This window comes from Notolepis coatsorum, assembly GCF_963971535.1.
Source record: "Notolepis coatsorum genome assembly, chromosome: 7".
NCBI classification, from domain to species: Eukaryota; Metazoa; Chordata; class Actinopteri; order Aulopiformes; family Paralepididae; genus Notolepis; species Notolepis coatsorum.
The window spans coordinates 143,168,730-143,193,376 of record NC_140171.1 but is presented as its reverse complement, the minus strand read 5'-3'; the positions used below and the strand labels follow the sequence as shown (position 1 = coordinate 143,193,376).

The following is a 24,647-nucleotide window of genomic DNA, read 5'->3' as shown; positions in this document are numbered from 1 at the left end:
GAGAAAGCCGATGACAATTACCCCCGGATTCACCAACGCGTGGAGAGGTTGTCTTAACTTGCCAAATGATCACCGCTGCGAACCCCTGAATGATCGTACGTCACTCATTCACAAACTGGGGAGCGTGTTCTCGTTTGTTCATTTGCATACAGACACTATTTGATTAGATTCAAATGTATTGTCATCATACAGCACACTATAGCTATAGTGGAATACTGTATTAATATTCCATATTTATACAGTCTTGTTTCGCCTACTATACGTGCAACGAATTACGCATGTAGAATATAAGATAAGATATTCCTTTATTGATCCCCTTGGGATACTGTACGCACGTGTGTGCTGTGATCATTTGGCAAGTTCAAAGGTCATCACTTCATTGACCCATTTGGGTTCATGAGGGAAATTATCATCACAGGCTATAATACAAGAATGATGTGCATTCTGAACTCTGCCTTTCAGGTGAGAAGTCCCTGCCAGATCAGCCGGGAGACCCCTCGACACGGGAGCCCCTGCCAGATCAGCCGGGAGACCCCTCGACACGGGAGGTGACCCTGAAGCCCATGGAGATCCGCACCTTCTTGGTCAGAGTTCGCCACATGTGACGAGTCGAGAGTGAATCAACAGAGTGCACCGTCCGTCAACCAATAATGTGTCTTCACTGTGAGATTTCTTCGTTTCAACTCTGCCACAACTGACTGCATCTGACCCACAAAAGTATTTTTACTTGCCCTGATGGGCCTGATGACAGACGCCTGCCAAGAGGGAGCTCACGTTCCGGAAGGTCTTGCCTATACATTAATAGGCTTTTGAATAGGGACCAAAAAATGCTGAATATATATACAGTATACACAATCAATTCAGTATATTATGATGCAGTTTTCAATTTTTACACGTTTTCTGAATCTTTGGCTCATTTTCTCTACAAATCCTAGCAAAAGCGAACACTGCCTTCAAAACAGTTTGATCTCCTTCCAAGATGTTCTTTTTGCATCAAAATGAGTGACACACATGGATCTTTCTGCCAACAGACACCACACTGATGTGTTCGACATTAAACACCGCTATGAATATCTTATCGGTAGGTTTATGCCTTTTGCATTTATCAGTGTTAGACTGTAGCCGGTCCGGTTGTAAGATTGTTACAGTAATGTATATCTACTAAAATGTATATGAACAGTCAACACACACAGATGCAATACAGTAACACCTTTTTTTTCTCTCTAAAATGCTGGAGAAACAAGAAAAACATTCAGTAAGATAAAGGGAAGAAAATCTAAAATATTATTTTTATATATATACAAATAATTAGTTAGTAAAACAAAATGGGGGATCTCACCTGTGGCCTTTTTATAGTGCTAAAGCTCTGAACAATAAGCAACTAGTGTTTACACCTAATGAGGATTGATTGTTGCCAATTGGGTAAACCCTTTCACTGCGACAATACAGGTTAACCCATTCACTACCACACTACAGACGGTTAACCATCTGTAGTGTGATAGTAAAGGGTTAACCTTCTGTAGTGTTAGTGAAAGGGTTAAAACCTGGCATTGTGATTGGCGTTTCGTTCCAAAGGAACAAAGAGATTTTCATTTACAGTGTTGTTCCTAATGTAGGGAGAACTGTGTGTAGTGCTTTTGCAAAAGTATGATTGTAAAGCAGAAATTGTGCAATTTAGCAGACTTGGTTCAGGAGCTTCAGGTTTCAGTGATTGCATTTCAAGGATCCAATTTGAGTGTGTAAGCAATTGAGAAAAAACTGTAATAATTAACCTGTTTTTTGGGGGGGGGGGGGGGGGGTACATATTTGCTGAAGCTGACTTTTGTAATTGTAGATTCATCTTTCAGTGCCAGTGAGTTTCCCACTATATGTTGGCAGATGGACTAAGTGAATGGAGAAACTAAGGGGTGTGTCCCGGTTAGGTCTGAGCCGATCACGGCATGTCTTAATTGGTCGGTATCAAGTTATATTATTCCAGTCCTTTTTTTTGTTAAAACAATTGAGGGAAAGCTGTGATAGTCTTAGTAAAACACTTTAAGTGTGCACTGTATTATCTAGGAAAGTACAAGTGTCCGATCAGGACTCTTGTCACAGATACTCAATATTAGATGACTCGGAATATCAGGGGGCAAAAAAGCTTGTTTGGGACATCCCTAGTTGAAACACTACTAAAACTGTATGGATAAGAGGATCAACTTTTAAACCATTCATCACTTTTTACAGAACTGCATTCAAACAACTCTCGGGGTCTCCTTTTGCAAACGAGAAACGGGTGCTAACTTCTTGTATAAATTGTGTGCAATAAGTATTTTTGTATTTCACTCCAATGTGCCTCTATGTATGTAAATAAATAATGGGTGATCTAATGAGCAGCCCATATTCAAATATGTTATCTGTTGTATCTTCATGTTCAATACACTCAACACATCCAGTGCCGTTCACCAGAGGTCGCTGTAGGCCGTGTGCCAGCGCTTTAATGAATGGGGATACATGCCGGTGTTTGCAGTGCTAAAACTATTAAATATTATAGCTATGGATCTAATAGTCTTGTCATTGAGTTTCTTCCGGTCAAGATGCAAAAAAACAGAATCCATACATTCCCGTTTTATACCGTGGTGAATGAGTAGTTTGAGTAATTCTGTGTAATCCCAGGAAACGCCGCTAAGCAGCGTTTACTGCATTTCAATATAAATCGTGCCATGGCTATTATCGCCATTACAAGTATTGATGTCGATCGTGTTTCCAACATGATCCACGAAAGCACATGAATCCGTGGTGCTTGGTTCTCCCCCCAATCCGTGTTATAAATGTTACTCCTCCCCGACTAGGAAAACCCGGACCGGATTTTTTAGATCGACGTACAGGCTGAGACGGAGGGTTTCCAATGATGTGCAATACCGGCCGCAAGGCGTTAGGAGGCGGAATTGGACGTTTGCGATCTCAGACTCATTCAGGACAGCCTGCCTCAATGGATTATGAATGGCAATAGCGAATAAAAGAGATAACAACCCAGAAACTAATCTTCGTTTTTTGGCACTGAACCGTTGGGCCACAGAAACGAGAATTCTCGTGAACGGCACCCAAAGGGTTAAACACAGGCAAACCAAGTAAAACAGTGATCATCACATGGAAACTCAGCTTACATTTGAATAAGGACTTTATTAGACTCTGTCAGAAATACAACAAGGAAACCCAAAGCTTGGCAACATCTTACGCATGTGTTATTCTCAATACAGTCCTTTGTTGCGTCCCTCCCCTCAATATGTCAATATATATTCTGATCTCGTTCCATAACGGTCTTTAAGTCCAGACGTCACTGGACCTGTACATTTGATCTTACAAAAATAAAAAGGAAGAAGACTAAAATCACTCCATCTTCTCCTCCTGCGTCTGCTTCAGGTCGTGGGAGTAGCAGCATTTGTCTCCGTAATTGCACGTGCCCTGGAGAGAGGAGGGATGGGTCACTGGTTGCCTGCTACACACAAGTCTCTTTCCCACAGTTCAAATAGAAGAAGCAGTGTTTTTCACAGGATTCCCACAGACATTGCAAAATGAAATTAGAATACTTTCCTAAGCACCATTTTTCATTTTGAAGGGGAACTATCTTATAAATAGCCTTTTCCAGTGTTTAGCATTGTTTTCTAGCAATGTGGGGTTGTACCAACACTGTCTCAAATTCAAATGTATGCGCATTCCTCCAGTTCAGATGAGACAAGGTCCTCCCCCAGTGAACTAAGCCATTCTGAATGTAGCGTACCTGTGACTTGTAAGGATTCTGATCTGCATACCTCAGCTCCTGTGGTTGTAGCCACCGCCCACAATCAACAATTCACTCAGTGGAAATAATGCGTCCTGTCCTGCCCTTCCCTCCTAGGAGAACGTCCTCCCCTGCCCTTCCCTCCTAGGAGAACGTCCTCGCCTGCCCTTCCCTCCTAGGACAACGTCCTCTCCTGCCCTTCCCTCTAAGGAGAAACAACATACCTTTTTAAACTTCTTGCAGGGATAGTTCTTGAGGTGGGAGGAGTCGGTCGTCTGGATTTTCCTCTTGTTCTGGCTCTGCTTACTCCTGTCCTGCAAGTCTGTAGCGAGGCCTCCTCTGGAGGAGAGAGAGAGGGGGAGAGATGTTGGGGGAGAGAGAGACGGATGTGGAGAGAAAAGCGGTTTAGACTGAATGGGTCACATGTGGGTGAAGTCAGTAGAGCTGTTTCCCCGAAGCCTGTTTTTGGGATTCGAACTTTGGCAGGGTTTTTTGAACGGACGTTCAGTAGAAAGCCATCTGGCTGCACGTTAGCCTAGCTTAGCACAATGAATGGAAGTGGACAGTGCCTGTTAGCCTAGGCATTGTCCAACTAACACCTCTTCCGAAGGCTAACCAGCACTGTCCGCTTCCATTCATTGTGCTAAGCTAGGCTAGGCTAACATGCAGCCAGATAGCTTTCTACTGAACGCACCGAGGGGAAACTGGTATCTATCTTCTTGTCTCTCTCTGGAGAAGACTGTAAGCTAATTTCACAAAATGTTGGCGTGTTCCTTTAAACCAGCCATTTTAATTCCGTGCGACTTGACAACAGCTTGAGGACAGGAATGTTATTTAGGATAACAAACTGTAGTGAGGTAGTGAAAGGGTTAACACTAGGGCTGTCAGTTTATTGCGTTAAATAAATTAATTACACAGCAAATTATCGCGTTATGAAAATTAACTCAATGTATTAAAAAAAATATATATATATATATTTTTTAAATCTCATTCATTCCATTAAAACGTAGAATAAACATTTACAGATATATATATTTTTTTTTAATGGTCCATTTGCATGTTCTTGGTATCTGATTCTAGGGACATCTATGGATCTCAGGGAATGTATTCCCAGTGTCAGAATTACTGTGTCTGTTATTAGGCTTGAGTAAATTGTAATGAACCAGATGAGAATATCAATTCAATTTTTTCTTTTTTTTGACTGAATAACACCATGCTAAAATTGACCAGACCTGAAAGATCTAAGCAAATGAATAAAGGGAAGATGATTAAACAGAAGGTTTTGTAGATACAGTACTGAATTATGCCATCCGGACACATGCAATTTGTAATATGATTATAGAATATAAAATATCAGGCCTAAAATGGTTATGCGTTTCAAATGTGATTAATTAGATTAATTAATTACAAATCCTGTAATTAGATACATTTTTTTTAGTGCTGTCAAACTATTAAAATATTTAACTCTATTAATCGCATGATTGTCCATAGTTAACTTGCGATTAATCGCAAATTAATCGCATTTTTATTTTTTAATTTTAATTTTTTACCTTAAACAGATCTTTTTCAAGTTCCAAGTTTTAATACTCTTATCAACATGCGAGTCAACAAATGCTTGCTTTATGCAGCCATTTAACACAAAAGGATGACCCTCATGCATTGCAAATTTGCATCAAATTCAAAACAGAGTGATGCACAAAATAACTTAAAAGAAAATAATAATTTAAAACAATGAATAAAGTGTGCATGAAATAATAGGGGAAAGAAAACGTTAGGTACTTGTTACATTCACACACACAAGGGCTGATTAATCACACACACCCCTCTCTCCCTCACACACTCTCCCAGCTCTCTCTCTTTTGCCCCTTCCTCATCTCTCTCACCCCCTCTCTCTCTATATCTCACACACACACACACTTCAGAAACAAACATAGTATCAATGAGAGCATCAATAATACACCTGAGTGAAGTCTAATAATTTTTTTTTTTTTTTTTTTTTTTTTTTTTTTAGTTAATCTTGAGTTAAAAAAATTAGTGGCATTAATAGAATCGGGAGTTAACGCGATATTAACGCGATATATTTGACAGCCTTAATTTTTTTTAATCGCCTGACAGCACTAGTTAACACCAACACTCGTGCGGCAGTGTGTTAACCTTCTGTATTGTCGCAGTGAAAGGGTTAACCCTTTGGTAGTGTGGTAGTGAAAGGTTAACCTTCTGTAGTGTGGTAGTGAAAGGGTTAAAATATGTGGATGTAGAGTTGCTTTACCCAGCCTTGGCCTTGGCCTTGGGCCCCCAGTAAGCCTGGGGGTTCTCCTGGAAGCGGGTCAGGTGTCGCTTCCGCGACTGTGGGTTGGCGTCCTCCCTCACCTCAAAACACGCCTGCAAGCTACACAAACACACACAATCATTGCCATAACACGGTTAAAGCCTAAGGCCGGGGACACAGGATGCCGAAGAGCAGGAGCCGTCTGTTCGGACCTAAAGCCATTTCATCCACGCTGGTCAACAAGAGATTCTCCTCCTCTGCTCCAATCACATGTAGAGGAAGTAGACCAAACAATGATTTGTCCCACTCATACTCTACTCGTCAATGTTTACATCTTCGTCTTGGCGAGTTAAGCGATGGCGAGTTAACTCGACAATCATTGTGACTGGCGCTGAATGAGTTAAAGGGGACATGTCTTGCTATTCCTTTCACTATTTGGGCAACTTTACACAATTCCTGTGAGTCTATGGAACACATCTGTAAAAAAAAATCAAAAAGATTAATTGTTTTGTATTTCTAATCAAGTACTCTAAAGCAGCATTTTTCCACTTCAAGATTTCAAGCTGTTTTGGAGCTGGGCTCCGCCCATAAGCGCTTTGAGTGACAGTCACCCACAGTCTGCACTGGCAGACAGAGAGATATAGAGAGATTGAGAGACTGGCAAAAAAGAAACGTCTTCAAAAACGTACAAAAAATGTTTGAAGGAACATCTGATTATTATATTGTAACAGTGTATTGTATTTTTACTTACACACACTCTCACACACACACACACTTACTTCTTACTCTCACATACTCCCAACAAGGTCCTTACATTGATCTTGTTATTATTATGTTTATTATTATAGGTGGAGGTTTCTTATCAGCCTTCTGGGCTTTTCTGCCTCTTCCTGCACTGTATATCTTTTGTACTTTACAGTTTTGTGTTGTTTTTATACTGTGCAGAGAAAAATAAATAAATAAACACCAGGAAAAACTAATGCTGAAGATCTGGAGCCGGCCGTGGTGCTCCACAACATGGCTGGTGTAGGAGCCATAATGCAAGTTTCAGTATCATCTTTGGTGTTGTATTATTAGTTGTACTGTCACTTTAGGTGGTGGGCGTGTTCACAGGGGTTTGGCAGTAATGGGAGTGTTGGAATTTCATTCACCTTTTCACTTGGTTGACAGTTTTACGGAAAGAGGGTGAGATTGGAGCGCATCATTTCTTTTGACCGCAAGAACGCAAGATAGTTTATAGGAACGTGAACATGAACGCAAGATAGTATCATTAGAACGCATCAGTATCAGTATATTAGTGTATGTAATTAAGTGTATTTTGTTTGTTTCATGAAGCGAAGGAATAAAAGCTTAAAGCATATTCTGGACGTGGAACAGAGTTATTTCACGACGCGCGTCAATTGTTTGTACTCCTCTGCTTAGCCCCTCGGCACGGCTCGTTTATGACAGCCTACTGCCGCAACAGCTGGTATGAAATGAAACGGGCTGCTCTTCCAGGCACTTGGGCATCCGGTGTGTCTCTGGTGTGTCTCCAAGCCCCCTCCAATGATCCATGCAAGTCTCAATTTGGCACTACAAATCTCACAGTAAACGGTAAACATTTAGGTAGACAAAAACAAAGTCACGAATAAGAATAAAAATAAGCCTAAGAATAAAATACATAGACATTTCCTATGTTACTAGAAGAGAAGTTGAGATCCAAGACATTCTAATATAAAATATACCGTAAAAATATATAGAAATATACAGTAAGTGTAAAATTGTACTATGTTGGTTTAAAAGTCCAGGAAGATAGTACTGTCACCCTGTGCTCAGTGATGCAGTGAAGCACAGTGACGCGTTATAAAGTCTGATGGCTGTCGGAATGAAGGACTTCCTGTGCCGTTCAGTCCTACATCTCGGGAGTCTTAAGGTGCTCCCATAGTCGAGCGGACTGTACACGGACTGGACTCTGTGGAGGTCCACTGGACTCTTTGAGCTTTCATAGTCGAGCGGATCTCCGCGGACCAATTTCCTACATGTCTCGCGCCAGTTTACACCTCGCGCCAGTTTGTGTGACACCAAGTGGGCGCCACGGAGGTCCGCGCATCAGAAAATAGGAGCTTCGCACTTGGACTCTGCTTTGAGTACCCTTTGGGTCAGCTTTGAGCCCGCGGGAGTCTGCTCCGTGTACGGTCCGCTCGACTATGGGAAGGGCTTTAGTCTAAACACTGAACGTGCTCCTTCGGTCAGCCTGTGTGTAGTGGGTGTCTGCTCAGGTATGGCTGGTGCTCCTTCGGTCAGCCTGTGTGTAGTGGGTGTCTGCTCAGGTATGGCTCCTGTGTGTAGTGGGTGTCTGCTCAGGTATGGCTCCTGTGTGTAGTGGGTGTCTGCTCAGGTATGGCTCCTGTGTGTAGTGGGTGTCTGCTCAGGTATGGCTCCTGTGTGTAGTGGGTGTCTGCTCAGGTATGGCTCCTGTGTGTAGTGGGTGTCTGCTCAGGTATGGCTCCTGTGTGTAGTGGGTGTCTGCTCAGGTATGGCTCCTGTGTGTAGTGGGTGTCTGCTCAGGTATGGCTCCTGTGTGTAGTGGGTGTCTGCTCAGGTATGGCTCCTGTGTGTAGTGGGTGTCTGCTCAGGTATGGCTCCTGTGTGTAGTGGGTGTCTGCTCAGGTATGGCTCCTGTGTGTAGTGGGTGTCTGCTCAGGTATGGCTGGTGAGCGGCATGTTCTTACGTGGGCTCGGTTGAGAGGATCTTAAAGGCAGGGCTGCTCTCCGACAGTCTCTCTCTCTTCACTGGGTTGGACTTTTCCTACAGTAGACAAACATTAAACATTATAGTCAGTGAATCCTTAATTTATATTATTTATACCGTCTTATTGATTCATCTCATTTGATTTAATTATCTTGTTATTCGTTATAATTTTTTTGTTATTATTATTGTTAAAGTACTGTCCTGTGTATTATTATTATTAGTGTATTGTGTTGTCTCTTGTTATATGTGGGAGAAAGAGAAAATAAAGAAATGTTATCACAAAAAAAGAAAAAAAACATAGTGCAGCAACAGCATAGTCAGTACTTCCATCATATCAATAACGGTCATTATTCAGTAAAAGTACTCTTTATCTTTCAAGATCATTCCTCCAGCAGTTCTGAAATTCCAAGCAGATACATTCTCGTTCCATATTGTAGCTTGTATACAGCTTCATATTTTGCCAAACACACGAGTGCATTAGCACGTCACAAAATGACACAATACCTTATAACAGGACCAAGACCTGTCGGTGTTCGCTCAGATGTTCTTTCTTTCTTGGACAGCTGCTTTGAACGCCCCAGGTCTGGCTTTTGCTACAACCATCACTGATTTCAACAACAATTCCAAAACCGTTTGGCCATGTGAAACTTTTAACTTCCATGACTTTTGTATGGATTGTATGAAGCCTGTATATGGTTGTTAACCCTTTCACTGCCACACGACAAAAGGTTAACCCTTTCACTACCACACTACAGAAGGTTAACCGTAGTGAAAGGCTAACCTTCTGTAGTGTGGTAGTGAAAGGGTTATGGGAGGACTATAAAGGCTTGGATACATTATGAGAAGTATTTCAAGTCTGAGTAGGGCTGGGCGGTAGGACCCGAAATCCATATTACGCTATATTATCATATTTACCTTTGTATATTATCATATTTACCTCCGTAATAATAAAACATTTTTAAGCACCAGCGCACAAATCCATTCTCAATCCATCGTGTTGGCCCTCCGTCAACAGATTTGTAATGTTTGTCACCAAGTGAATGGTTGTAGTACATTTAGCTGAGTGAAATGGCCTATGCACTGGAGGAATGCATTTACCTACATGGGCAAAATTTACATATTTTATAAAACATCCTATATTCAACTGTAACATGGGCTAAGGATCTATAAAATTGTCATATTTTCACTGTAACAGGTTAAGGATGTGTAATATCATCGTCAAATATTCACTGTAACATAAGGATGTGTAATATCATTGTCATATCTTCACTGTAACATAAGGATGTGTAATATCTAGGGATGGAACGGTTCGCATTCTAACCGTACACCGTTCGGTATGACCTCCACGGTTCGGGGCATGTGTGTATTGTTCAGTTATAATGTTACCCGCAAGCTAATGAACGTTAGCCGCAAGCTAACCGTGGAAATGCTCACAGCGAAGTGACTCCACGACACAAGTTCCATTAGTGGGGAAGGGGGGGTATATTGACGAGGCTCGACAACAGAGGTTCAAAGATAACTTCACATTTATTAGCTGTTCGTTTATATTATATCATCAGGGCTTCTCCAGGTTCCAACGCTGTGTGTTACTGACTATTTACTTCCTGGTGTGACGTCACTTCAAATACGGCTACCAAGACTCTCAAAAAGCAAAAGTGAGTAGACTCGATTAGGTACCATGCAGTGAAAAGCGGCATAAGAGAATACTTCATAATTTTTCCTCCCCTTCCTGGTCGCTGCGCACTTACCCCCCACAGTCGGTCTGGGAGAGTGGAGGCTATCACGACACACGTCTAGCCAATCAACCGCTTCTTTTCACCTGGCAGCGCGGACTCTCACTGAGAGGGTGTAACGTGTGGAAGGATCACACTACCCCCCTTAGATCCTATCCGTGCTGAGCAGGCGCCCCGACCGAACTGTAGGAGTCGCTGTTTACAACGACCCGGACCCACCCCGCCAGCTTTCCCACCCTCTAATACAGCCAATTGTATTAGTGTGAACGGCCAGCCAAGCTGGTGACAACGCCGGAGCTGTGAGCTGGATTCGAACAGGCGAATCCAGCGTCTCCGGTGTTGGTGACTAACACAATCTCCGCTACGCCACCTGACCGCCCTACTATTTATTTTAAATAACAGTGACTTTTCCTTTTTGATAAGAAAGTCTAGTGCTGGTTGAGCATATGCATACTCTGTGCATCCCCTTAACAATTGTGTGTATTGAGCTGTACTGTATTGTACCCATTCTGCAATCTGTTAATAAAATTTTCAATCAATCAATCAATACTTTGTTGATGGTCTTTGTGGCCACAAAAAAATTAATTATTTAGTTTGCACTAAGTTCTGCTGCCTGCCTCATTCTTTCAGTTTTTGCATGACTACGTCCTTGAGAATAACTGAAAAGTTGGATTATTTTTAGGCTATATATTTTATGCTGATGTATGGTATTTTTGGAGTGTTACATAAAAATTAAAATAAACGTATACTGAACAGAGCCCAAAACCGTGACACCAAAACAGTGATACAAACCGAACCGTGAATTTTGTGAACCGTTCCACCCCTAGTAATATCATCGTCATATCTTCACTGTAACATAAGGATGTGTAATATCATATCTTCACTGTAACATAAGGATGTGTAATATCATATATTCACTGTAACATAAGGATGTGTAATATATCTTCACTGTAACATAAGGATGTGTAATATCATATCTTCACTGTAACATAAGGATGTGTAATATCTTCACTGTAACATAAGGATGTGTAATATCATATCTTCACTGTAACATAAGGATGTGTAATATCTAGTGCTGTCAAACGATTAAAATATTTAACTCGATTAATCGCATGATTGTCCATAGTTAACTCGCGATTAATCGCAAATTAATCGCATTTTTATTTAAAAAAATTTTTTTATACCTTAAACAGATCTTTTTCAAGTTCCAAGTTTTAATACTCTTATCAACATGCGAGTCAACAAATGCTTGCTTTGTGCAGCCATTTAACACAAAAGGATGACCCTCATGCATTGCAAATTTGCATCAAATTCAAAACAGAGTGATGCACAAAATAACTTAAAAGAAAAGAATAATTTAAAACAATGAATAAAGTGTGCATGAAATAATAGGGGAAAGAAAACGTTAGGAACTTGTTACATTCACACACACAAGGGCTGATTAATCACACACCCCCCTCTCTCCCTCACACACACACTCTCCCAGCTCTTTTTCTCTTTTGCCCCTTCCTCATCTCTCTCACCCCCCTCTCTCTCTATATCTCTCACACACACACACACACACACACACACACACACACTTCAGAAACAAACATAGTATCAATGAGAGCATCAATAATACACCTGAGTGAAGTCTAATACATTTTTTTTTTTTTTTTTTTTTTTTTTTTTTAGTTAATCTCGAGTTAAAAAAATTAGTGGCATTAATAGAATCGGGAGTTAATGCGATATTAACGCGATATATTTGACAGCCTTAGTAATATCATATATTCACTGTAACATAAGGATGTGTAATATATCTTCACTGTAACATAAGGATGTGTAATATCATATCTTCACTGTAACATAAGGATGTGTAATATCTTCACTGTAACATAAGGATGTGTAATATCATATCTTCACTGTAACATAAAGATGTGCAATATCTTCACTGTAACATAAGGATGTGTAATATATCTTCACTGTAACATAAGGATGTCATATCTTCACTAACATAAGGATGTGTAATATCTTCTCTGTAACATAAGGATGTGTAATATCTTCACTGTAAACTGTAACATAAGGATGTGTAATATCATATCTTCACTGTAACATAAGGATGTGTAATATCTTCACTGTAACATAAGGATGTGTAATATCATATCTTCACTGTAACATAAGGATGTATAATATCATATCTTCACTGTAACATAAGGATGTGTAATATCATATCTTCACTATAACATAAGGATGTGTAATATCTTCACTGTAACATAAGGATGTGTAATATATCATATCTTCACTGTAACATAAGGGTGTAATATATCATATCTTCACTGTAACATAAGGATGTGTCATATCTTCACTGTAACATAAGGATGTGTCATATATCATATCTTCACTGTAACATAAGGATGTGTCATATATCATATCTTCACTGTAACATAAGGATGTGTAATATATCATATCTTCACTGTAACATAAGGATGTGTAATATATCATATCTTCACTGTATCATAAGGGTGTAATATCATATCTTCACTGTAACATAAGGATGTGTCATATCTTCACTGTAACATAAGGATGTGTAATATCATATCTTCACTGTAACATAAGGATGTGTCATATCTTCACTGTAACATAAGGATGTGTCATATCTTCACTGTAACATAAGGATGTGTAATATCATATCTTCACTGTAACATAAGGATGTGTCATATCTTCAGTGTAACATAAGGATGTGTCATATCTTCACTGTAACATAAGGATGTGTAATATATCATATCTTCACTGTAACATAAGGATGTGTCATATCATATCTTCACTGTAACATAAGGATGTGTCATATCTTCTCTGTAACATAAGGATGTGTAATATCTTCACTGTAACATAAGGATGTGTAATATCATATCTTCACTGTAACATAAGGATGTGTAATATCATATCTTCACTGTAACATAAGGATGTCATATCTTCACTGTAACATAAGGATGTGTAATATCTTCACTGTAACATAAGGATGTGTAATATCATATCTTCACTGAAACATAAGGATGTGTAATATCATATCTTCACTGTAACATAAGGATGTGTCATATCTTCACTGTAACATAAGGATGTGTAATATCTTCACTGTAACATAAGGATGTGTAATATCTTCACTGTAACATAAGGATGTGTCATATCTTCACTGATATCATATCTTCACTGTAACATAAGGATGTGTCATATCTTCACTGTAACATAAGGATGTGTAATATATCATATCTTCACTGTAACATAAGGATGTGTAATATATCATATCTTCACTAACATAAGGATGTGTAATATCTTCACTGTAACATAAGGATGTGTAATATCATATCTTCCCTGTAACATAAGGATGTGTAATATCATATCTTCACTGTAACATAAGGATGTGTCATATCATATCTTCACTGTAACATAAGGATGTGTAATATCTTCACTGTAACATAAGGATGTGTAATATCTTCACTGTAACATAAGGATGTGTAATATCTTCACTGTAACATAAGGATGTGTAATATATCATATCTTCACTGTAACATAAGGATGTGTAATATCATATCTTCACTGTAACATAAGGATGTGTCATATCTTCACTGTAACATAAGGATGTGTAATATATCATATCTTCACTGTAACATAAGGATGTGTAATATCTTCACTGTAACATAAGGATGTGTAATATATCATATCTTCACTGTAACATAAGGATGTGTAATATATCATATCTTCACTAACATAAGGATGTGTAATATCTTCACTGTAACATAAGGATGTGTAATATCATATCTTCACTGTAACATAAGGATGTGTAATATCATATCTTCACTGTAACATAAGGGTGTAATATATCATATCTTCACTAACATAAGGATGTGTCATATCTTCACTAACATAAGGATGTGTAATATATCATATCTTCACTGTAACATAAGGATGTGTAATATCATATCTTCACTGTAACATAAGGATGTGTAATATCTTCACTGTAACATAAGGGTGTAATATATCATATCTTCACTAACATAAGGATGTGTCATATCTTCACTGTAACATAAGGATGTGTAATATATCATATCTTCACTGTAACATAAGGATGTGTAATATATCATATCTTCACTGTAACATAAAGATGCGTCATATCTTCACTGTAACATAAGGATGTGTAATATATCATATCCACTGTAACATAAGGATGTGTAATATATCATATCTTCACTGTAACATAAGGATGTGTAATATATCATATCTTCACTAACATAAGGATGTGTAATATCTTCACTGTAACATAAGGATGTGTAATATATCATATCTTCACTGTAACATAAGGATGTGTAATATATCATATCTTCACTGTAACATAAGGATGTGTAATATATCATATCTTCACTAACATAAGGATGTGTAATATCTTCACTGTAACATAAGGATGTGTAATATATCATATCTTCACTGTAACATAAGGATGTGTAATATCATATCTTCACTGTAACATAAGGATGTGTAATATCTTCACTGTAACATAAGGGTGTAATATATCATATCTTCACTAACATAAGGATGTGTCATATCTTCACTAACATAAGGATGTGTAATATATCATATCTTCACTGTAACATAAGGATGTGTAATATCATATCTTCACTGTAACATAAGGATGTGTCATATCTTCACTGTAACATAAGGGTGTAATATATCATATCTTCACTAACATAAGGATGTGTCATATCTTCACTGTAACATAAGGATGTGTAATATATCATATCTTCACTGTAACATAAGGATGTGTAATATATCATATCTTCACTGTAACATAAGGATGCGTCATATCTTCACTGTAACATAAGGATGTGTAATATATCATATCTTCACTGTAACATAAGGATGTGTAATATATCATATCTTCACTGTAACATAAGGATGTGTAATATATCATATCTTCACTAACATAAGGATGTGTAATATCTTCACTGTAACATAAGGATGTGTAATATATCATATCTTCACTGTAACATAAGAATGTGTAATATATCATATCTTCACTGTAACATAAGGATGTGTAATATATCATATCTTCACTAACATAAGGATGTGTAATATCTTCACTGTAACATAAGGATGTGTAATATATCATATCTTCACTGTAACATAAGGATGTGTAATATCATATCTTCACTGTAACATAAGGATGTGTAATATCTTCACTGTAACATAAGGGTGTAATATATCATATCTTCACTAACATAAGGATGTGTCATATCTTCACTGTAACATAAGGATGTGTAATATATCATATCTTCACTGTAACATAAGGATGTGTAATATATCATATCTTCACTGTAACATAAGGATGTGTCATATCTTCACTGTAACATAAGGATGTGTCATATCTTCACTGTAACATAAGGATGTGTCATATAAGGATGTGTCATATCTTCACTGTAACATAAGGATGTGTCATATCTTCACTGTAACATAAAAATGTGTAATATATCATATCTTCACTGTAACATAAGGATGTGTAATATCTTCACTGTAACATAAGGATGTGTAATATCATATCTTCACTGTAACATAAGGATGTGTAATATCATATCTTCACTGTAACATAAGGATGTGTAATATATCATATCTTCACTAACATAAGGATGTGTAATATCTTCACTGTAACATAAGGATGTGTAATATATCATATCTTCACTGTAACATAAGGATGTGTAATATCATATCTTCACTGTAACATAAGGATGTGTAATATCTTCACTGTAACATAAGGGTGTAATATATCATATCTTCACTAACATAAGGATGTGTCATATCTTCACTGTAACATAAGGATGTGTAATATATCATATCTTCACTGTAACATAAGGATGTGTAATATATCATATCTTCACTGTAACATAAGGATGTGTCATATCTTCACTGTAACATAAGGATGTGTCATATCTTCACTGTAACATAAGGATGTGTCATATAAGGATGTGTCATATCTTCACTGTAACATAAGGATGTGTCATATCTTCACTGTAACATAAGGATGTGTAATATATCATATCTTCACTGTAACATAAGGATGTGTAATATCTTCACTGTAACATAAGGATGTGTAATATCATATCTTCACTGTAACATAAGGATGTGTAATATCATATCTTCACTGTAACATAAGGATGTGTAATATCATATATTCACTGTAACATAAGGATGTGTAATATCATATCTTCACTGTAACATAAGGATGTGTCATATCTTCACTGTAACATAAGGATGTGTAATATCTTCACTGTAACATAAGGATGTGTAATATCTTCACTGTAACATAAGGATGTGTCATATCTTCACTGTAACATAAGGATGTGTAATATATCATATCTTCACTGTAACATAAGGATGTGTAATATATCATATCTTCACTGTAACATAAGGATGTGTAATATATCATATCTTCACTGTAACATAAGGATGTGTCATGATGTGTAAACTACCCAGCATCGCATGATGTCCCAGAGGACTCCAGGAGGGGCGTCTGTCTTGATGGCGTTCTTACAGGCGTGAGAGAGGGACACTCTGTAGCCGGCATGGAGGAGGGCAGACCTGAGAGAGAGAGAGAGGTCATGAGAGAGGGACACTCTGTAGCCGGCATGGAGGAGGGCAGAACTGAGAGAGAGAGAGAGGTCATGAGAGAGGGACACTCTGTAGCCGGCATGGAGGAGGGCAGACCTGAGAGAGAGAGGTCATGAGAGAGGGACACTCTGTAGCCGGCATGGAGGAGGGCAGACCTGAGAGAGAGAGGTCATGAGAGAGGGACACTCTGTAGCCGGCATGGAGGAGGGCAGACCTGAGAGAGAGAGGTCATGAGAGAGGGACACTCTGTAGCCGGCATGGAGGAGGGCAGACCTGAGAGAGAGAGAGAGAGAGAGGCTATTCTTTTTTGTGTGTGTGTGTGTTTATGTGTGTCTGTGTGTGTGTTAGTGCACTGCAACCTTGCCCAGGCCCGACGGGGCCCGGCGGGTTCGGGCCCGGGCACCGCCGTTTATTTATTTTTTTATTTAGTTTATTTTTTTTTCCCATATAACTAGGGTTATAGGATAACCTTCGTTTTTAAGATTCGTTTTCTCTTTTGCGCCAGAGAAACATTTGGATGTAATTACCGCAGCGCGCAGGGAGAACTCAGGGGACAAGTTCAACTCGATTGGTTGTGTTGGAATATAGCCAGTTGGCGAACGTTTTAATTTGTTCTTGGGATGTATGTAGCTGGTTGGCGAAGTTTTGTTAACGGTGTTCAACTCGTTGCTGACGTCGTGGTGAGTGATGTTTATTATTTGCTGGGTCGCTACCTGTTTTGTTGTGCTTTTCATAATGTTGCTCTGCTCGAAATCTGATTTCTGAGTAGGCTATTGTGTGTCGTGTGTGTGTGTGTGTGTCAAAGAAGATTCTATAGCCTTCAATACGTTTTACGAGGCTGATGTGTGAGTCAGTCTATAAGCGAGCACTGGGAGAGACGGCATTCTAATAAGACCGAAACAGGCTATGTAAATGCTTCTTAGTTTTGTTTATTTATTACGTTCATATAAAACCGTGTTTCGAATATTTAAAACAAATACAAAAAAAAAAATTATATTTTAATAATAATAATTTTTTTCAGGTTTTCACGCGGGCTAGGGCTTAAAATATTATTTACAGTCGGGCGGCTAGGTGGTGTAGTGGGCAAGGCACTCGCCACCAGTGTGGAGACGCTAGGATTCGCGTGTTCGAATCCAGCTCTCCACATTGTTTTCAGTTTAGCTGGTCGTCCGCAGTAATACACATTGGCCGTATTACGGGGAGGGAAACTGAAGGGTGGGGATCGGGCGTTGTGAACAAGCGACTCCTACAAGTCGGTTGGTGCGCCTGCGCAGTAGAATCAGGAAGTGTCGGGGGCAGCGTGAGCCTCCCACGCGTTACTCCTCGACACTGAGAGATCGAGCTGCGCAGGTGAAAAGATGCGACTGCTGTTACCTCAAGTACCGGAGGGGACTTGTGCTATGTATGACTTAGTCCACATTGCAGCCGGCTTGTGGGAGGCAAGAAACAGCGTTCGTGACAGGGGAGGGTTGAATTGGATGATACGAAATTGGGATGGGAGAAAAATATAGAAAAATGGGAGAAAAAGTGGATCAAAAAAAATAAAAATTATTTACAGTCAGGCATATTTTCGGGCAGGGCCTGAAGTTCACGGGCTCGGGCAGGGCTCAGGCTTTATTTCAAGGCCCTTGCAGACCACTAGTGTGTGTGTGTATACGTGTGTGTTTATGTGTGTGTGTGTGTGTGTGTGTATGCGTGTCTGTTTGTGTGTATAAGTGTATGTGTGCATGTGTGTGTATGTTAGGCCTGTCCCCGACTAAGGATTTGTATAGTCGACTTTGATTTGCCAAAATGTGTCGATAGTTGACCCGAATGAAAAAATTAATTATAATACTGGAAATATAATTTTTTGGGATCATTCCATTTGGGCTGTGGGGGGTGCTTAATGTCTGAAGGAGTCAACTGAAGGCTTCTTGTCCTCTGTGAAAGCATGCAATTGGTTCACTGATGATATTTGTCTAGTGTGTTCATTAGATGTCGTGAAATCCTCAGTGTTTTCTTAGGCAGTTAGCCACGCTTCTAGGCCCCTTTGCTTTTTAGAAAGAATGATTTAAAAAAAGAAAATGCATTCGAGGTTGGCATTCGACTATGGCTCCTTTCGATCGATTAGTCGACTAGTCGAGGTCAGCCCTACTGTATGTGTGTGTGTGTGTGTGTTCCTACCTGAACTGGAGCAGAGGGGGGGTGCGTACTGTGCTGGTAACAGGGGTGTGTGTGTGTGTGTGTGTGTGTATGTGAATGTGAATGTGTATGTGTGTGTGTATTAGGGCTGGACGGTATGGTCTAAAATGTATATCACGGTATAATTTGAAGCATAGACGGTAACGGTATATATCACGGTATATTAACTTATCTTAAAATGTCTATATAATGCTTCTGAAGGGGTAAAACACTGGTATGGCAGCTATTACTGTACTCTTGTATTACTAGGACATATTTCACATAGTACAGAGGTATTTTAAGAACATTTATTGTGCAAAACTGCAATAGAAAAATGCAAAACCTTTTCTCAAGTGTCTGCAGGCAGGTAACGTAACGCGTATCTTGGATCCAGTGCTTTGACCATGTCTTTAAAGCCCTTTCGATCGACAGTTTGAAAAGGAACCATGTCATTACACAAGTAAACAGTGACAGCGTTTGTTATGTCGGTCCACCGCTGGCTTTTTTTGTCGTTTAACTTAAAACGTAAATAATCAAAAATAATCAAATTATTCTGTTACAGCTGCTGAGCTATACTATAGCTAATGATGGCAATCAATATCTTCCTTTTTAATGAAATAGGTTTAAGAATCGAATCAGGATTGTTAGCAGAGAGAGAGAGAGAGAGAGGGATGGGGGAGACAGAGTGAGAGAGAGGGAGGGAGGGAGCTGCTGCTAGAGTGGAGCTAACGTTGGCTTGCTGAATCTACATCAACAGGCTGCTAGGAGCTAGCTAACGTTAGTTTTCTGAAAGCTACATCAACAGTTAGCGCAACGTGGGCATTCCAGAATAGCGAGGATGCAAAGCATATTAGACGATTGGACCCATCGCAGAGTTTACATTACACATAGAAACTGCGCGACTCGCGAGAGAAGTTGTCACACAGTTGTGTGCAACGCAGGGCTAGTTCGCTTCTAGAATTGAAGGTCCGCTCTGTTCCGTGTCTATTATGAAATGACAATTGCGCGTTGACACGCCCACTACGCAAAGCCTCTGTGCTCCTAAATAAATTTGTCCAGTTCACACATATCTATTTTGCGAGTGAAAACTGTAGAGCCCTGCCTCAGCAAGCTAACGTTAGCTCCACTCCTAGCAGCCCCCTCCCTCCACACTGTGGTTACGTCATTGCTACTTTAGAGTTGCTCTACCTCTCACTGTTTAAACCAATGGGGTTTTTCTTCACAGTTGCAGATAAAGATTAGTCTACACTAATATTATAGTATTAACACTTTAACTGCCACACACGAGATATCTCGGGTTTCCGATAGTTATGTTGAAAGCCACTCATGAGATTTCTCTGAATTTTTCTTTTTAGCGATCTGAAATCATATTGCATCACGCGAGCCTACCCGAGTATACACGAGCGCCGCCGGCGTTCATATGTGGAAAAAAGCGCCCCCTATCGTCTCCCAGATGACATAAGGGATTTTGGAATGGACTCAAATGAAAATGGATGGGGGAAAAAATCCGGTACTCCACATTTTCCAGTCCACTGATCCAGCCGGGGTTACCACAGTTCATTCTGGAGCCTCTCAGCCCCGCGGAATCATGTGTACTACTGTATCACGTTGGATCCGTACACTTATCGATTTTTTCGAATGGTGATCAGGAATTGGAATATACCAGTTGGATACCATCTGATGTCAGGTAAGGAATCTATGTTATCAGTGTTAGGATAATCAGACTAATTTGATGAAGATATAGGCTGTTATGTGAAATGGGCTCTTTCGGTTTTACTGAAAAAATCCATGAGGAAATGAACGCACCGATTATCCGTGCGCGGCGCGAATGTGCTTGCGCGCACGTATAATATTGATCATCTAGCGTTTATTTGAAAACGATTCATAAATAGGCCGACAAATATCAACGTTCTGCAATATTCTAGTAAAAGACGATTATCACAGAATGGTCTAGAATTAACTGTTTTTTATTTCAAAACGGGTGCTTTTCAAAATGCTCTGAAACGGAAATGAAGCGATAAAACACCAATCTGCCTTGACAGCACTGACTGGAAAATAGTCTTTGATAAGTGACGGGCAGATTAGACACATAGCCATAATTTAAAACATAGGTTAGGCGATATTAACGTTAACATTGAAGTGGACCGTGGCATCAAGGGGGTAAAAAGGAAAACCCGGCGTGGCACTCAAAGTGTTAAAAACTGATTTAATAAAAAAAAAAAGACAAATGTAATCAGATTAATCACGTTATTCAAATTGAGGATTTAGTTTGAGGATATTTATTAAAAAAAATAATAATTTAGATTTTTCTTTTTTTTATATATATTTTTTTTCTTTTTTTATTAAAAACGAGGGTTCAGGGACACAGCCTTAGTTCCTACCTGAACTGCAGCAGAGGGGGGGTGCTGCAGCGCACCGTGCTGGTGACACTGTCCATGGTGTAATACAGCGGCACATCATCCAGCTCCTGGAACAGAAGAGAAGAAGAAGAAGTCTTTATTTGTTATGCAGATTTAACGCACACACATTAAGGCTGAGCCCGAACCCTGTTTTTAGGGTTTGAACGTTCGCCAGGGTTTATCGAACGAACGTTCGAACGTTCGTTTTTTTAAATTTTTTAATAATTTTTTTTTCATTTTTTTAATAATAATTTTTTTTTTTATTGTATTATTATAGATCCTACGGAGGGCGGCATTGCATAGTCTATTGGTGAAAAACATGTTGTTTACAGTGGTGGCTGTTCATGTAAACATGTAATTAAACAAAGCACTCAGAAGAAAATAAACAAGCTACTGAATCAAAGTATGATAAACAATAGCCCTTGCAGTCACGTAAGGGGCTAGATAAACAAATGCATTCGTTTTGTGGCATTAACGTTATATAGTTAGTGTTACACGTTCAATAACAGGTATTCACTCTTGGTCGACGGGGAGGGGAGCCGGGAGGGCGCACGCCTCGGCTCAACAGACCCGTCCACCGTCTACCTCGGAACGGCCGGGCTCCCAACACGCCTGCCGCCTGTCCACCGTGCGCCTGCTGTTGTTTCCAACGCAACCACCTCCCGCCATGAAGCTCGCGCTCCGTGGCCGAAAAAGGATGGTATTCATTAATGATCCTAATCTGCAGGTTCACCTACGGAAACCTTGTTACCGATTACTTCCTCGGCGGGGAGCTAACTACGGCTCCCCGGTAGCTACGGTAAGTCTGTTGAGGCTTGCCGATTGGTGGTAACAGCAGAGGCGGGTGCAAGCGGTGTGACGTAATTGGCAGAATCGCCTGTCAATCAAAATAGAGCTCTGGTTGAGAAATAGTATCCCGCTGCAGCCCGGCAGACCATACTGGTTGAGCCGAGGCAGCCGGGAGCAAACAGGGGCTGCAGCGTGCACCGCACTCCAAGTGCTCCTGTCCGTCTTCGTCAGGGAACGTGATCCGTTGTGCATGTTTTTCCATTGGGTTTATCTTATCGGGAGGCCTGAATACTTTTACCAACGGATTTCCAGTTCCGCGTTCGCGTTCTGCGCTCTGATTGGCCACTGACGTTTCTGGTCGCGGCAATCGTGTGACGGCTGTTTCTTTCACCGGTTAGGCACTCTTTCGAAGTTGGTTAAGGTTAGAGTTTGCCAGCCCTGATTCCAAACTCTAACCTTAACCAACTTCGAAAGAGTAGCCTAAGCTTAACCAGTGATAAACTAGGCGTTAGGTAGTTTGCTGCTGTTCGAGGCGGAAATGGGCGTGTCACGCGATTGGGCGCACATGTCACATGACCAGAAACGTCAGTGGCCAATCAGATCGCACCAGAAACGTCAGTGGCCAATCAGATCGCAGAACGCGGAACTGGAAATCCGTTGGTAAAAGAATAGACGCTATCGGGAGGGGAAACCCTTGCGAGCACACGGGGGGAGAACATGCAAACTCCACACAGAAAGGCCCGGGAGATACCCCACCTGGGTACCTGGCAACACTGCAACCTGGTCCCCAAGCGAGAATCGTGGGAATGGAACCCACGATCTTCTAGCTGTGAGGCGACAGTGTAAATCACTACACCACTGTGCCGCCTAGACATGACCTTGTCAGCCTCCACTATAAAAAAAACTATGTTTCATTTCAAATGCTGTCAATGACAAACAACTGCCCTTTGGCTACTTACACCGTTGTTTATGATCTATGTTAATGTAGTGAACAACTGTTGTGAATAGGGTTCAGTGATTCAGCAGTGCTGGGTCTTGGCACCTGAATGATTTGGTTCATGTATATGAATTATGTGATCAATCAACTATTTATCACATGATTCATATGTTTATGTAATTGGGTTGATGTCATTTTTTATATACACAATACATACCATATATGCTTTCTCCTCTCCCTCTGCCGAGCATATACAGTACATACACACACTCATACATAAACAGACGCATGCTGTACACACACACCCACATACTGTACACACACACACATAAACAGACGCATGCCTCGTCTTACCAAAAAAGGTGTCCTGTAGCTCCCTGTCCCACACACACACACTGTACACACCAACTATATGTAATGCATACAAAGCTTGTCAATAGAGCTAATTATAGCCATAGTTCTGTCTTCCTCCTGTCTTACATGTGAAGCGCCTCTATAACTGGCCATGTATAACCGGCATCGGTAGCTGCTCTGCCCCTAGTGGCGGGTCACAGACGTTGCACTTTGTGAAAGACAAGCTAGCGTTGCAACTATTGACACGGACTGCATGTCATTGTTCTTCCTAAGTGCCACGGTTTTCTCATTTGACCAGAATTATAATGGGAGCTACTGTAACACAGAGAGAGACTGTTAAACAGTCATTCAGAACTATTTTATTGCACTGTAAAACGTTTTTTTGTATATGTCTGCACTTTATGTGCATTATTTTAATCCGTCTATTCTATCTTACTCTTTTTATTATTGTCTATTTAAAACTGAATCAAACCATAAACAAGGTGGCCTGTTGGGATGTTAGATCCTAATGTGAAAAACTGATTTTATATGTCTGCACTTTATGTACTCATTTTGTGCCCGTCTTTTTTCTGTTGTGAAGCACTTTGAGCTGCAGTTTCTGTATGAAAGGTGCTATACAAATACATTTTATTATTATTACTACTTCCTGGTGACCGTTGCTCCCTCCCCTCTCACCTCCGTGACCACGCTGAGAATGCCTTCGATGCGCTTAGACGTCCCGAAGCGAGAGGGGTTCAATGAGACGGCCGAGAGAACCTTCTGGACGAAGGCGGTATCATGGAGGGCCTCTGCCCAGATCGGACCGCCTAGCTAGGAGGGGACAGAGAGAGAGACTTCATTTTAAAAGATATAACATGTGTGTGTGTACGTACCATTGTATACCAC

General features: G+C 40.1%; 2 protein-coding genes across 3 annotated transcripts in view; one reads left to right on the top strand and one right to left on the bottom strand.

Moving 5' to 3' along the window:
- The window catches only part of man2b1 (mannosidase, alpha, class 2B, member 1), a 121,140-nt gene extending 119,374 nt beyond the window's left edge, over positions 1 to 1,766 (top strand). The window contains exon 23 of the mRNA XM_084318130.1: positions 463 to 1,766. Coding sequence (XP_084174256.1) covers positions 463 to 605 — 143 coding nt within the window. The 3' untranslated portion in view covers positions 606 to 1,766. The remainder of the gene's footprint in view (positions 1 to 462) is intronic.
- Positions 1,767 to 3,159: 1,393 nt separating this feature from the next.
- Positions 3,160 to 24,647, bottom strand: part of trmt1 (tRNA methyltransferase 1) — a 38,469-nt gene continuing 16,981 nt past the window's right edge. For both annotated transcript variants that reach the window (XM_084318747.1, XM_084318748.1), the window contains exons 10-16: positions 24,438 to 24,572; positions 21,665 to 21,750; positions 16,985 to 17,093; positions 8,738 to 8,814; positions 6,027 to 6,146; positions 3,982 to 4,096; positions 3,160 to 3,441 (exon numbers count right to left, since the gene is read on the bottom strand). In XM_084318747.1, the coding sequence (XP_084174873.1) occupies positions 3,367 to 3,441; positions 3,982 to 4,096; positions 6,027 to 6,146; positions 8,738 to 8,814; positions 16,985 to 17,093; positions 21,665 to 21,750; positions 24,438 to 24,572 (717 nt within the window). In that variant the 3' untranslated portion in view covers positions 3,160 to 3,366. The remainder of the gene's footprint in view (positions 3,442 to 3,981; positions 4,097 to 6,026; positions 6,147 to 8,737; positions 8,815 to 16,984; positions 17,094 to 21,664; positions 21,751 to 24,437; positions 24,573 to 24,647) is intronic.